The 13,444-nt window shown below is 46.0% G+C and overlaps 1 protein-coding gene across 1 annotated transcript in view; it reads left to right on the forward strand.

Moving 5' to 3' along the window:
* EXT2 (exostosin glycosyltransferase 2) overlaps positions 1-13,444 on the forward strand; it is a 53,130-nt gene that overhangs the window by 13,715 nt on the left and 25,971 nt on the right. Inside the window, exon 8 of the mRNA XM_018555400.1 lies at positions 9,201-9,332. Coding sequence (XP_018410902.1) covers positions 9,201-9,332 — 132 coding nt within the window. The remainder of the gene's footprint in view (positions 1-9,200; positions 9,333-13,444) is intronic.

Below are 13,444 nucleotides of genomic sequence, written 5' to 3' on the forward strand. Positions count from 1 at the left end.
AACGCGCTACAAAACGCTCAAACATCTAAATCCCATTGTATTCAATGGGTCTGGTTCACACCTTGCCGTATTTCCGCCCGTCCGAACGCGATACAAAGCTGCCTACACCCAAAGAAGTGCATGTACTTCTTTGGGGCGTTTTGGTCTCGCGTTTCCATTGGGATACAGCCAAGTAGCCCACGGAAACGCGCATTTGTCTCGCGTTTTTTTTACTGCGAATCGCCGTAAAACCGCGCATATTCAATACACCTAGGTGTGAACCCAGCCTTACAGATCTTTGCACCAGATGTACGGACATCTATTCGCTCCTATGCACAGAGAATTCTGGGCCCTGGTAACAGCAATAAATTATGTCTTGCATGAAGGATTTTTTTTAATGGCAAGGGAGAAGGAGCTGCAGTTTGAAAAGCCCTGCCACTGATTACTGGCGAGTCCCCGCAGTTGTTAGCGAGACTTTCACCAGGGGATTGAATTTAATAAGTAGGAAAGAAGCCTTGACTTTGCCTTAGATCTTTTTCAGTATTTATTGTATGCCTGTACGACTCCTTGACCCGCTCTCCTTTGAGCCAGCGGAGAGAAGGGCTGACTGATGGGCCCGGCAAGGCCCGCAAAAAAAAAAAAGAATTAAGAAGGAAAACAGGGTTTTTACAACAGGAGTAAAAGCGCACCCCGCGTCACTTCGGGGGGCACCGCGTCCCACTGCGACACCAGGAGAGTTAATCACTGCCCCAGCAAAAGAGGAGCGAAGTTCAAGGAGCGATAAATAATCCGCCTGAGTTACGGCCGCGCCGTATGTAAAACGTCTGCTTTGATTTGCCACCGAATATTTTTAAAGTGTGCAGCCTTTTAATTTAAAATCCAAACCTCGCAGGCTCGCGAGCGGCCGAGCCAAATTAGGAGCTGCCTAACAAGGCAGGTTCGAGGAGTGATGGATGACTCTTGGCGCGGGACCAAAACCGCAGAGCCGTTTAAAGGGCTACAAAGCTTGAAAACTGTTTATTTAGCAGAAATGGGTTCGGACAAATGGGACACGGTGACCTGATAGACGAGAACATGAGGCGGTCCTTTAGACTGTTTCCAGTGTTCATAAGCAGCTCGTAGGATTTACCCGCATCACCTCTAGCTGGAGCATCTTGTCACCTTAATGTAGCCAACTAAGCTCCGAAATTCTACAGTCAGTACTCGGCCTGTCTTGTAAGCTCGTTCTCCGAGGTGACCATTAACCCTTTCGCTGCCAAGGACGTATGGCATACGGACCTACAAAAGTGCTTCCAGCTGGCCAGGTCAGTATGCCATACGAAGATTGTCCGAGAAAGGTTGTTTGATTTACCAATAATCGATATAGGCGTGGCCTGTTACTGACTTTCTCGCCCAACTGCTGAACACTCCGACATAATTGCTACAGGATAGGAAATCATAAAACATAATAAACGAGGACGTGAGTGGACTTATGTCACTTTTCTTTGTTCTTCCTTCCTTCAAAACAAATAGCAACAAAACCATTAGGAGACTTATTTTATGGTCCTACAGAAGATCCCATACACTCCTGCAGTAAACCGCACGCTATTGGCACTAGTGAGTCAAAGCATCCCTTGAGGATCAGTACAGTGAAATTCAACCCACCGAATACGATGGAGACATGTACTTCATGGACAATGAATATATCCACTGCCCTGATAATGTGTGGGGGAAATGATCATTGATCAGGGCTACCCAACCTCTTAACTCTCTTGAATATGAAACTTGTTTAGTTACTGTAAGAGCAGAAGTAAAATGTATCTACAGGTATTTGCATTGACCTCCGCTTTCTTTCAAAAGCACCTGAGAGCCTCAAAACCCAGGAAGCTTAATTATACAAAAGACGAGCTCAGAATGGGAAGCTAAAGCCTTGTCCCCTTAATTTGGTTTCAAAGAGGCTTTTTAGAGGCTACTCTGCATATGTAACTGGTATAGTACCTGTAAGAACGGAACAGAAATCAAGATTCATTCCGAAGGAGCATGGAACCATAAAACCCAAGAAGCCCAAATAAGCAGGGACCAACTATAGTCCGGAAGTCAGGATCTAGCCCACCCCTTCAATACAGTAACAAAGAGGCTGCTCTTGACCCTAACCTAGAAAACTATATGGAGAGTGCCAAGAGCCATTGGTGATTGTAAGGCTGCCAATCTATGTATCAAGTCCTAGTTGAGTCCCATTGCAGTGACCTTCCCAATCACTAGTAGCAGCTGAAGTGCAGATCCACAGAACACGTGATGCAGAGGGGGATTCTTGTACGGCAGATCCTCGGGTACAGCTTCCAACTCCAGCTAGGAGAACAGTGAGTAGCACAGCAGTGGCATCACAAAATCTATTCAGACGACAAGGCTTTTTGCCTTGTCGTTGCGTTGGGACTGCATTGGCCAACGTTGTCCAAAGAAGCCGAATTGGACTGGTGTAGACTTGGTAACATGTAAACATAGTAAGTAAGGTTGAATAAAGGTCCATCTAGTTCAACCTATGTATGTCTGTATAGTCTTGGCTTTAGTAGTTCCTATATCCTTGTATGTTTAGTGAACTAAGAAACTCATCTTGAAGTTCCTTGAATTGATCAATGTTATCAGCGGATGCTACTGACTGTGGAAGGGAATTCCAAATTTTTACTGCTCTCGCAGTAAAAAAAACAAAACCTCACGCAGTCGAAGATTAAACCGCCTCTCTTCTAACTCCTTGTTGTGTCCTTGTGTCACCAATAGAGTTCTTGTTATAAACATCTTGTTCTGGATATTGTGTTCCTCATTAATAATTTAGAAAATTGCAGTTAGGTCCGCTCATAAGCGCCTCTTTTCTAAGGAGAACAAGTTCATTTCCGGAGGGGATCTTTGTAACTCGGGCCTTCCATCCCATTTGTTAATTTTGTAGCTCTTCTCTGAACTCTCAAGTTTGTGGACGTCTACCCTGAGAGTTGGTGACCAAAACGGAACCGCATACACAAGATGAAGCCGAACCAGTGATTTATAAAGTGGTAAAATTGTGTTTTTTTCTTTTGCCAAGATCCCTCTTTTAATGCAGGACAGTATCCTGTTTGCTTTGCCAGCCGCTGCTTGGCATTGCATGCTATTGCTGAGTCTGTGATCTATGAGCACCCCCAGGTCTTTCCATGTCTGACTTCCCAAATGGAGCACCCCCCAAGTAGTAGTTTGCATGCACATTCTTGGCTCACAAACCTTTAATTTCTCAATATTAAATCACATTTGCCATCTTGCAGCCCATGCATCAATTTTATTTAGGTCTTGTTGAAGTGAATTTATGTCTTGCTGAGAATTTACTGCCCTACACAGTTAAGTATCATCTTCAAACACCGAGATTGAACTATTGAAACTATTGGGACCTTTACCCATATCTTTAAAATAACAACAAACGCACCTTTTAGGGCTTTTTCACACCAGCCACAGTGCATTCTGGCCCAATTGGGGCCAGAACACACTGGATCACATTCCAGCTGGCTCACTTTGTTGTGGGCTGGGAGCAGGGGCGTCCCGAGGCTGGGTGACACCCGGAGCGGTAACCGAGTGTCACCCCGCCGAGACGTCACCGCACATGCACGATGACGTCATTAGGCGCACAGTCTTCTGATACCTGCCAGCGGCCATCTTGGTGATGCATGCCGGCAGAGAGAGGAGGGCACAGTCACCCAGCGGGATAAGGTATGCCGCCGGGTCCCCCCCCTCTCTCCTGATACTGTCGGGCGTTCGGTCCATGACCGAGCGCCCAACTTTTCTGAGGGGGATGACACCAAAATGACTAAGTCATTTTGGTGTCAGCCCTCCAATGGTGTCGCCCGCACCCCCCTTGTGACGCCACTGGCTGGGAGGAGGCATATCAATGTCTGCATTCCGGTCCAGTAAAAAAAAAATTGTGCTGGCAGCATTTTTTCTGACCGGGTCTCACCGCAGGTATTTATGTGCCTTGCATTCCAGTGCGGCCGGTCACATTGCAACTGAAGGGCGTGGCTACGGTGCCATTGAGGTCAATGCACTGCCACGCCCCCTCCCGCCCCAAAACAAAGTGAGTCGGCCGCAATGCGATCCATTGCGTTCTGGCCTGATTCTGAGGCTGGTGTGGACTAGCCCTTAGAAATTAGTAATGACAATCTACAATCGGGCACTTCTAGATAATTGCCGGCTTTGTATTTCCATATCTTATTTCTCTTTTCTTCCCCAGTCTTCAGACAGTGGCCATGTTTACTAAGGGCAGGTTGCTATAGCTTCTTTTACTTCCTGGATTTCTGGCACATGTGACTAGGACATGTGACTATGCACATCATCTCAGGGGAGGGAAAAGCCTTTCCCCGAGATCTCAGTGAGATTACAGATGAGATTTCCCAGCAATGCTCTGCTGATGAAAAGGCAATCCCAGTGTACACTGCTTTTGGCAATCTGAAGTAATTTGCCCTTTCAAAGCAGGAAGTGAATGCTCTGCAAGTGTTAAGTGTTTCACAATCACAGCATTTTACACCTGACATGTCTATGTTATTATTAATCATCATACATAGAGGAATGCATTGGTAGAATTTGATTTTTGAGTGTAAAGGTCCGCTTTAACCCATTCTCTATGTCGTTTATGAGCAAGATCAACAGGATCAGTCCCAGGACCGAACCCTGGGGCACCCCGCTCACAACCTTTGCCCCATTAAAGGAGCCATTAGGAATATTTTCAACTTGGAAGATTTACTGTAACTGACTTCTTTTTCTGTAGCCTTTTGTGTGCGTATGAAGGTTACCGAGCGGAACCCTGTAGCACCACCAGACAAAACCATCATCTCAGGTTTTAGACAGACGGGATGGCCCCTTAACAGGCTATTAATCTTTATAACCGATCCCGGCATATCTTCTGCTTTCCTGGCGCATTAAAGTGAAACGTTCCCTTGGGAGTTTCTTTTCAAGTGAATTTCGGAGGCTTTACAAGCGGTTCTCGTGCTTTGCTCAACATGCCATTAAGAAGTGTTACACGATGTCCTTTCCTTATTGTACTTCTCCCACTAGGTTTATTGGCTCGTAAACTGCACAATCATTGTGTCGGTGCTGCTTTTTTGGGGGGAGTTGGACAAAGATCTCATATTTTTCTCTTACCTGGCTTATGCTAGCCATGCACTTAACAATAGACCATCGATGTATAATTTAAATGTTTTTTCAGGGGTAATTGGTCGTTAGACACCACAAAGAGAATAATTAGAGCATTTGGGTTACAAAAAAAAACCTAAAAAATCAGTCCACTTTTGCAGTTTATGCACATTTCCCTGCGTTTAACGCTTCAGAAACCCTACAAGTGCCCAAAAATACCCATTGATCCTGTCAGAAATCCAGTGAATGCATATCTTCCTGTTGTGGGCTGAGAACTTGGAGGTGTAGCAGTCCATACACCAAACTTTCCAGCCCTGCAGTATGAAACGCTCTTAATTCTCGCAAATGGCGAGCGCTCATTGGTCAGCGGGGACTTCAGACATGTAAGTGCAGCAGGGGCTGGCGGGGTGTTCATATGACAAAAAACTTCAATAAATGAAGCTTTTGCTATCTTAAAAGGATTGGTGTGCCGGTGACATTTCTACAATTTTGCTGGCAGTCGCGGCGCCCTCCGCAGTCACTGCGAGCACCCCCGGCTACAATGGACATATCGGTAAGGAGTGCGACAAGCATAGTACTTATTGCCAGATCAACACAGAGACTCATACATGCGGCAGCTGGTGGTTACGGCCCACACTCTGTACTGCCAGATGTTCGCATTATGCTGTACGTATGCATTGAGCAACCATAAACAAATGAAGGGACTTGAGTGAAATGTAGATATGCAGAAAACAGCTGCGCTACCGGCAGGTATTAATATTTGAGTTCTAAAAACATTTTAATTGAGTTCAGGTATAAATGAAGTTATTATTTATTATTATCATTATTATACAGGATTTATATAGCGCCAACAGTTTGCGCAGCGCTTTACAATATAAGGAAGACATTACAATATATTTAAAGGCAAGATGGTAAGGAAGGCCTTGCCCCTGAGGGCTTACAATCTGAAAGGGAGGGGCCAGTGATACATGAGGAGGTAGCTGTGTGGGGATGAATTGTTTGAGAATGTGATGTGAAGTTACATAATACTTGAGCCCTGATGAAGGGGGAGGGTGCGAATGCCCAAAATGTGTCGGCTCTTGTATTATTTAATTAAAAACAGTCACTTTGGACATCCGTGTGGCACCCATACTTCTACTAATGATGTGCAGGGGCTTGGTGTGAACCCAGTTCATCCAAGCTCACACAGAAACTGTGACTGACATGCCCTTCTCCTGCCCCAATTACAAGGGGGAGAGGAATGCCCCTATCACAACTGATCGGGCCAGTAAGTGGTGTGTCAGCCACAGTTTTGAGCAGGCTTAGGTAAACTGGGCACCAAGCCCCTGCAGATCCGTAATTACATATCGACAATGTAAACTGGGCAGAGGCTCTGTTCCTTTCCCAAAAACTGGTTTTGCCTAGAGATCCACTTTAAAGAGTATCTATGGTCAAAAAGTAAAAATAAATCTGTATTTCTGTATTGAAATTTCCATAAGTTCTATCCGGCTCCTAATAACCAGATCCATCTAGAAGTTTGTAAACTTAGAACAATGCCCGTAGGATGGACTTCCTCAATGCACTGACACAATATCACTCAGCCCCGTGATTATGCACTTCCTGGCGTCACAACTATCACAGAGCCATGTGTGAACAATGTAACCTCATCATTGCTTGCTGGAAGCAATGCATGATGGGCTATGTAGTCTTTAGAAATGGGAATTGCATCACATCAAGCAGCAGGAAAGAGACACAAAGCACGCTGGGAATCCAGGAAGTTGTTGGAAGTAATGAGCAGACGGAAGTCGGCTTTGATTGCATTATTAAAAAAAACTCTAGTATGTATTCCTATTGCAATGCTGATGTCATAACAGGGGAGGATAGGCTGGGACTTGACAAATCCTTTAAATTATACATTTTGGAAAAAAAAAGTTGCCTCGTCACAAACCGCACCGTATGACAGTATGTGACATTGGGTATTGAATAAACATATCAATACTTTAAAAACCCTTCAAGTGTGTGCCGGTGAATTACTTTTATTTACTATTAGTGTTTTGCACGGCGCCATCCGTGTGGTCACCTGGGCACCACATATACCTTGTGGTTTTGAGACCGTGGCAGTGCGAATGGGATTTGGACTTTGTTGTCACCAACAAGCACTTCTTTATTTAAGGTCTTTTGTGGGGCTAATCGGCTTTGTATCAGGTTAGCCATCGCTTCTCTCAGGCCCGGTTTTCAGACTAAACATATCTGGATCCACGCGTCCAAGTCGTAGCAGCTAGCCTGATTCCTGCCAGTAATACGCAGAGACCCTCCACCCCTCCACCCCAAGCCTCCTCTCTCTCCTTCACATGCAATTTCCACAGGCCCATTGGTAAACCCAGGAGGCTGTAAATTAAAACCACTTTATTTGATAGTCAGCCCGTCAGAGGGCCCCCCTCTCCTTGAAACTTTGTAACTCAAGAGGCTTTAAGCATGAGGTCAGCATCCCTCAAGGTATAATTCTTGGCAAACTGGGATTTGGAGCGGAGGAATTCTGGGAAGGGAAGGATGATTTTTGGAACTCCGGTTACAGGGCAACGTTCAAACGCTCTGATCCAAAAGACAAACATCCCCCAATTTTTAATTTTTTTTTCTCTGCGGTTGCAGAGGATTGATAGGGGGGATCTCAGTACATGATGTCATGAACAGTCTCTGGATGTGTCAGTCTTGCAGCCCCTGTGACCTCGGCTGTAACGTGGGCAGAACGGCGGTGACTTAAGAGGGGTGAATGTGCAACTGAATAAACAATGGAATTTTATGATTTGTTATTTGATTCGTATAGATGTGATCCCAATCACTAAAATCTTAACAAAACTGTTATTGTCCTTCCAAGTTTTAGGTCCTTTGAAATCTGCAGCTTGCTTTAAAATGAGCCCCGGTGACCCCGCCAGGAAGGTCCTTATTGTTGTTGTAGGGTGACAACACTCTATCCCTGTGTCACAATGGGCCAAAAATCCTATATTTTATGTTTTGGAATTTTAAAAAAATCTGTATTTCTGTATTGAATTTCCTTAAGTTTTATCCCACTCCTAATAACTAGGGATGCACCGATACCGAGTATTTGCCGAACAGACGCTCGATGTGGATTGGCTGGGTAACAGTCTTCCCAGCCAATTGGCATAGCGCTGGCTTCCCAGCCAATCAAGAAGCCAGAAGGCTGATCATTACCCGCCGCCTGGCTTCCTGATTCCTCCGGGAAGTTGGCTCCATGCTGATTGGCTGGGAAGCCAGTTTCCTGGCCAAACATGGAGCTGGTTTCCCGGGATATCAGGAAGCCAGGCGGCGGGTAATGATCAGCCTTCTGGCTTCTTGATTGGCTGGGAAGCCAGTTTCCTGGCCAAACATGGAGCTGGTTTCCCGGGATATCAGGAAGCCAGGCGGAATGTCATTACCCGCTGGCCCGGCTTCCTGATTGCACAGTAAGCCTGCTCCATGCCGATTGGATGGGGAAGCCGGTTTCCCGGCCAGTCAGCATCGAGTTGACCAAACATGAAGCCGGGTGCCAAGTCATTACCTGCTGCCTGGCTTCCTGATTGCCCGTTAAAAAGGCCAGCGAAAGCACCGGTATTGGTACTCGATAGAGGCGAGTTCAGTTAGCAAAATATCGGTGACTTTCGAAAAACCTGTATCGGTGCATTCCTACTAATAACCAGATCCATCTAGATGTTTGTAAACTTATTGAAGATAGCCAAAGGATGGACTTCCTCCAATGCATTAACAACATTTCACTCAGCCCTGTGGACATGTACTTGTGAACAATGTAACATTACCATTGTTTGCTGGAAGCAATGCATGATGGGATATGTGGTCTGGAGAAGTCGAGATTGCCTCTCATTTCACATAGTGAAAGGCTGAAACCCGCGTCAGTTTATTTTGCCCCCTCACTTGGTAGAGATGAAAGTTCCTCAATGAGACACAGGCAGCAAAATATAAACCGAAACAAAACAACAGCCAAGATGGCACCTTCCTCGGCTGCAAGGGATAGGAGGGTGTAGTTCCACTTTCACACAGTTGTGTCCAGTATGTTACATTATTGGCTACCTGAGTATCTTAATGAAACCCTTCTTTTGTTTTCCCAGGCTCGCTGGTTCTGGGAAGGTTATTTCAGGTCAATGAAGACCATCGCCTTGACCACACTACAAATTATTAATGACCGGATCTATCCCTATGCTTCAAGATCCTACGAAGAATGGAACGACCCCCCTTCTGTGGTAGGATACATCCCTGTACTTCTTTCCATATGGATGTCAAAGTGGAGGCCATAACAATGGCCATAACAGCCAATCAGATTCTAGTTGCTGTTTTTCTGATGCAGGTTGAAAATTGAAATAATTGGTTGTCTTAGACAACACAGAACCTTTCTTTCATCGTGTATGTGTGTTGTGGTCCTCCTTGACGTGTAAAAGGATAAGCCACCAGAAAAACAAAGTCCACTTTATCTTCCCTTCATTTATTAAAGGAGAACTATGGGGTTAAGTCTTTTCCCCATAGTTCTCCTTAGGGTAACGGGAGGACACAAACTAGCGTCCTCCTGTCACCCTAGGCTACAGCTCGCGGTATACTGAGACACCGCAGCATACTGCAAGCAGCTGCTCGCGGTATACTGAGATGCCGCAGCTGAAGCGGATCCCGACAATTGTGCCGGGATCCGCCCAGCTGCGTCACTGACAGCTGGCTCTGCCTATCTAGAGGCAGAGCCAGCTGTACCCGCCCCCTCCCCCGTCCGTTCCGCCAGTCTGCGCTATCGGAGCGGGGAGGGGGAATACAGCCCCTCCCCTGTCACGGCAGAGAGCCGTGACAGGATCGAGAGGTGAGCGAACGCCAGTATGTGTTCGCTCACCTCCCGATCTACTGAGCCGACCTATGACAATTTCATTGTCATAGGTCGGCTAGAACTATGAGGTGAGTGAAAAGCACTCACCTCACAGTTCTCCTTTAAGGTCAGAAAACATGGTATCGCATATAGATGCAACGTTTCGGAACCGTCATCAGGCAAAGGAAAGTGTGACAATATTTTGGTTATGCTTGTTGTCACAGTTTCCTTTGCCTGAGGAAGGGAACATATACGGTTCTGAAACCTTGCATTTATAAGTGATTCAGTGTTTATCTGACCTTAATAAATTACGGGAAGATAAAGTGGACCCTGCTGTGCTGGTGGCTTAGCCTTCTACATGTTGATCTGTGCTGCGCCATCTGCTGCTACCTCAGTACCCACTGAAGCATTGTGAATAGGATTCCGATAAGGAGTACAATGGGATAATTTCTGGTCCTCCCTTGACTCATGCCCTTGGTTAAAATTCACTTTTGGATGTGATATTTTCCTTATACATCATCCAGGGCTCCTGTACACCCAGGAATTCCTTCTGATGGCATCCCAGATACTTATTATTGGCTGCATAAAAAAATCCAAAATCCAGTGTCTGGGCAATGACCTCAGAGGAATTATAATGAAAGCCATATTGATGGGAAGCTGCATAAAGCTTTCTCAGTTTCTGCTTTTTTGTTAAAGCCAATCTCCTGGGGAAGTAAAAAAAAAAGTATCCTTGCAATGGGACTACCTCTGTACCCCTGCAATGCTAAGGGGTAAGATGCAAGGGCTCAGGGCTCATATTTGTCTGGAGTAAAGCAGATTCACTTACCTGGTCCCTGCTCCCCCAGTGCTCCGTACTCTCCTTTTCTCCCCTTTGCTCTGGCTGTGAAATGTCCCTCGGCGTCCTCACGTCTAATGCAGGTCTATGGAACCTGCATAAGATGTAACAATGTCTGTGGTCCTCAGACTGCCAGAGCCCAGGGGCAAAGATGCTGCAGGGACCGGTCTAGCAACCTGGAGAAAGCTGGTATCAGGTAAGCAAATCTGCTTTACTTTATCTCCCCTTGACAAAAACAAGCATTTAACCCTTGCAGTGCCAGGGTAACCCTACTGCAGGGTTCTTTTTTTTTTTTTCTTCCTGATGTGGGCTTTATGTGATGCGTCGTATCACATGGTACAGCATCCAGCACCATACAAGGGTTAGCTAGAAGAGGAATACTGATAGTAAGCACTAGGGATGCACCGATACCAGTTTTTCAGTATCGAGTATGAGTACCGCTATTTTTTTTTTTCTAGTACTCACCGATACCGGAAGTCCCATTAAGGAAGCCAGGCGGCGTGTAATGACTCGCTACCTGGCTTCATAATTAGCAGGGAAGCCGTCTCCATGCTCTCTCGTCACCAGGTAATGAGGGAGCATGAAGCCAGCTTCCTGATTGGTGGGGAAGCCGGGCAGCAGCGAGTCATTACACGCTGCTCGACTTGCTGATTGGCGGGGAAGCCCGCTCTGTGCTACCACGTCACGAGGTGCCAGGCATGGCATCTGGGAACATTTGTGCAAGTACAAGTACTCGCCCAAATACTTGGCATCAGTACCGATACTAGTATCAGTAATGGTGCATCCATAGTAAATGGTGTAGCATAGGCAGAGGAAGCAACCAGATGAATAGATTTCTGGCAGGATCAACGGGTGTATTGTTTGTGCTTATTATAACAAAATGATTTTAATGTATTTAACAGAACAAATGATTTGGGGTTTACATACACTTTCAATCCAGTCTTCTTTGCAGCTTGGCTGACTTCCAACTTGCTGGAAAATATCTGCATGTGAAAAAATCTGCCCCGATTGCTATTGTTCGACCCCACACTGAGCTTGCAGTTTTATGGAGCACTTGTTAGTTTTGTTACCCTGCAAATCATGGCCGCCCTCTGAAGTCTACGGCAGTCTGAGGGCTGGTGTCGACAGGTTTTTGTGCGCTTCAAATTTTGATACACGTCTATGGGAATGCAGAAAGCACTTTTGATGCAAGTCACATCCAGGTCCAGCAGGTCAGCGAATTCTGAATGAGCTGAGAAGAGTCTCTGACGTCATTGACACAAGCCATAAGGCCGTTTTACATTCAGCTACTGCAAGCGGTTTGTTAGCCTGAAATTCTAATTCTTAATATTAAGAATTACTAACTTTTTCCAGCCTAATTGTCTATTGTCCACCCCTGCCCTCTTAATCAACACGCTAATGACATTAAAAAAAACTTTCTTTCATTACCCTATTTTAGACCCGTTGATGCCATCACTAGGTCTCTCTGCTTCTCTATGCAATGCTGCCAGATCATGTGATTCTGAGCCGCCATGATTGAAATAACTGAAATCCAGTGAATTAAAGGGGCGAACCAGGGACAGTCAAGCTGGGGAGGGAATGGCTAGATGATGTCTTATGTCCACCAGCCAGGAAATGAGGCGGGCTCCATCTGACTTGCTGCAGCTTCTAATGCACATTGTGAGAAGCTCCCAGTGTGCAGTGACGACAGAGGAAGCAATATCGGTCCAGGAGAGGAGCCGGTACAACTCCAAGACTGAAGGGAAGGCCGGAGTTCACCTTTAAGCCCTGAAGGGGGCCATTGGAGCTCCCAAAACACATTGGCTTATTAATTTGATGCACGCTTTACAACAGGGGTAGGCCAACTCTGGCCCTCCAGCTGTGGTGCAACTACAAATCCCATAAGGCATTGCAAGACTCTGGCAGCCACAGGCATGACTCCCAGAGGCAGATGCATGATCATCATCATGCATCTGCCTCTGGGTGTCATGCCTGTGGCTGTCAGTCTTGCAATGCCTTATGGGATTTGTAGTTGCACCACAGCTGGAGGGTTGAAGTTTGCCTACCCCTGGATGGTCTCCCATCATCGGTTCTTCTTGAAAGTGATGCAGAGCACCCCCTAGAGGACGTGTTTATTATCTGCCATTCAGGGCCCTAGTATTTGTCGATTATAGTTCTCACCCTTATTGGAAATTCCATCAACTTTTGGATCCAGCGCCTCCTTCTTGGGCTCATTGGGCTCCTCTGATTTGCTCATCCCTGACAACACACTTTTTATGTCTAAATAAGCCAAAGTCGTGTTTGCTTTGGAAAATCCCAACGAACCTCCATGAGTAAGTTTCCTTCCAAAGCTTTCCAATTGGCCGATCTCTCTTTGGAAAATTGATAACAGAAAAGCCCGTCTCACCCCTCCAAATTACCTCCCTCATTATACGGCCAATTTCTCATCTCCCCTGCCGAGGGAAGCGCGAGCAGGCCCAAGAAATCGCCGCCCGCGTCAGAGCGAATCCTCCCGGCGGCGAGGGGGTTAATCAGAATCCCCTCCTGCCCTTTAACCACCGCAGGATGAGAATCATGCTGACATTCTTTCTCAGAGTATGCCGTGGAAATACATTGTGCATAATTGGACCAAAACACAGAATAAATCAAGGCTTTTCCTTTTTCTAAGGTCTGTTTATTTATAATTGAAACCACAT

Source organism: Nanorana parkeri, unplaced genomic scaffold (assembly GCF_000935625.1).
Source record: "Nanorana parkeri isolate BGI_ZX_2015 unplaced genomic scaffold, ASM93562v1 scaffold10, whole genome shotgun sequence".
Classification (NCBI taxonomy): Eukaryota; Metazoa; Chordata; class Amphibia; order Anura; family Dicroglossidae; genus Nanorana; species Nanorana parkeri.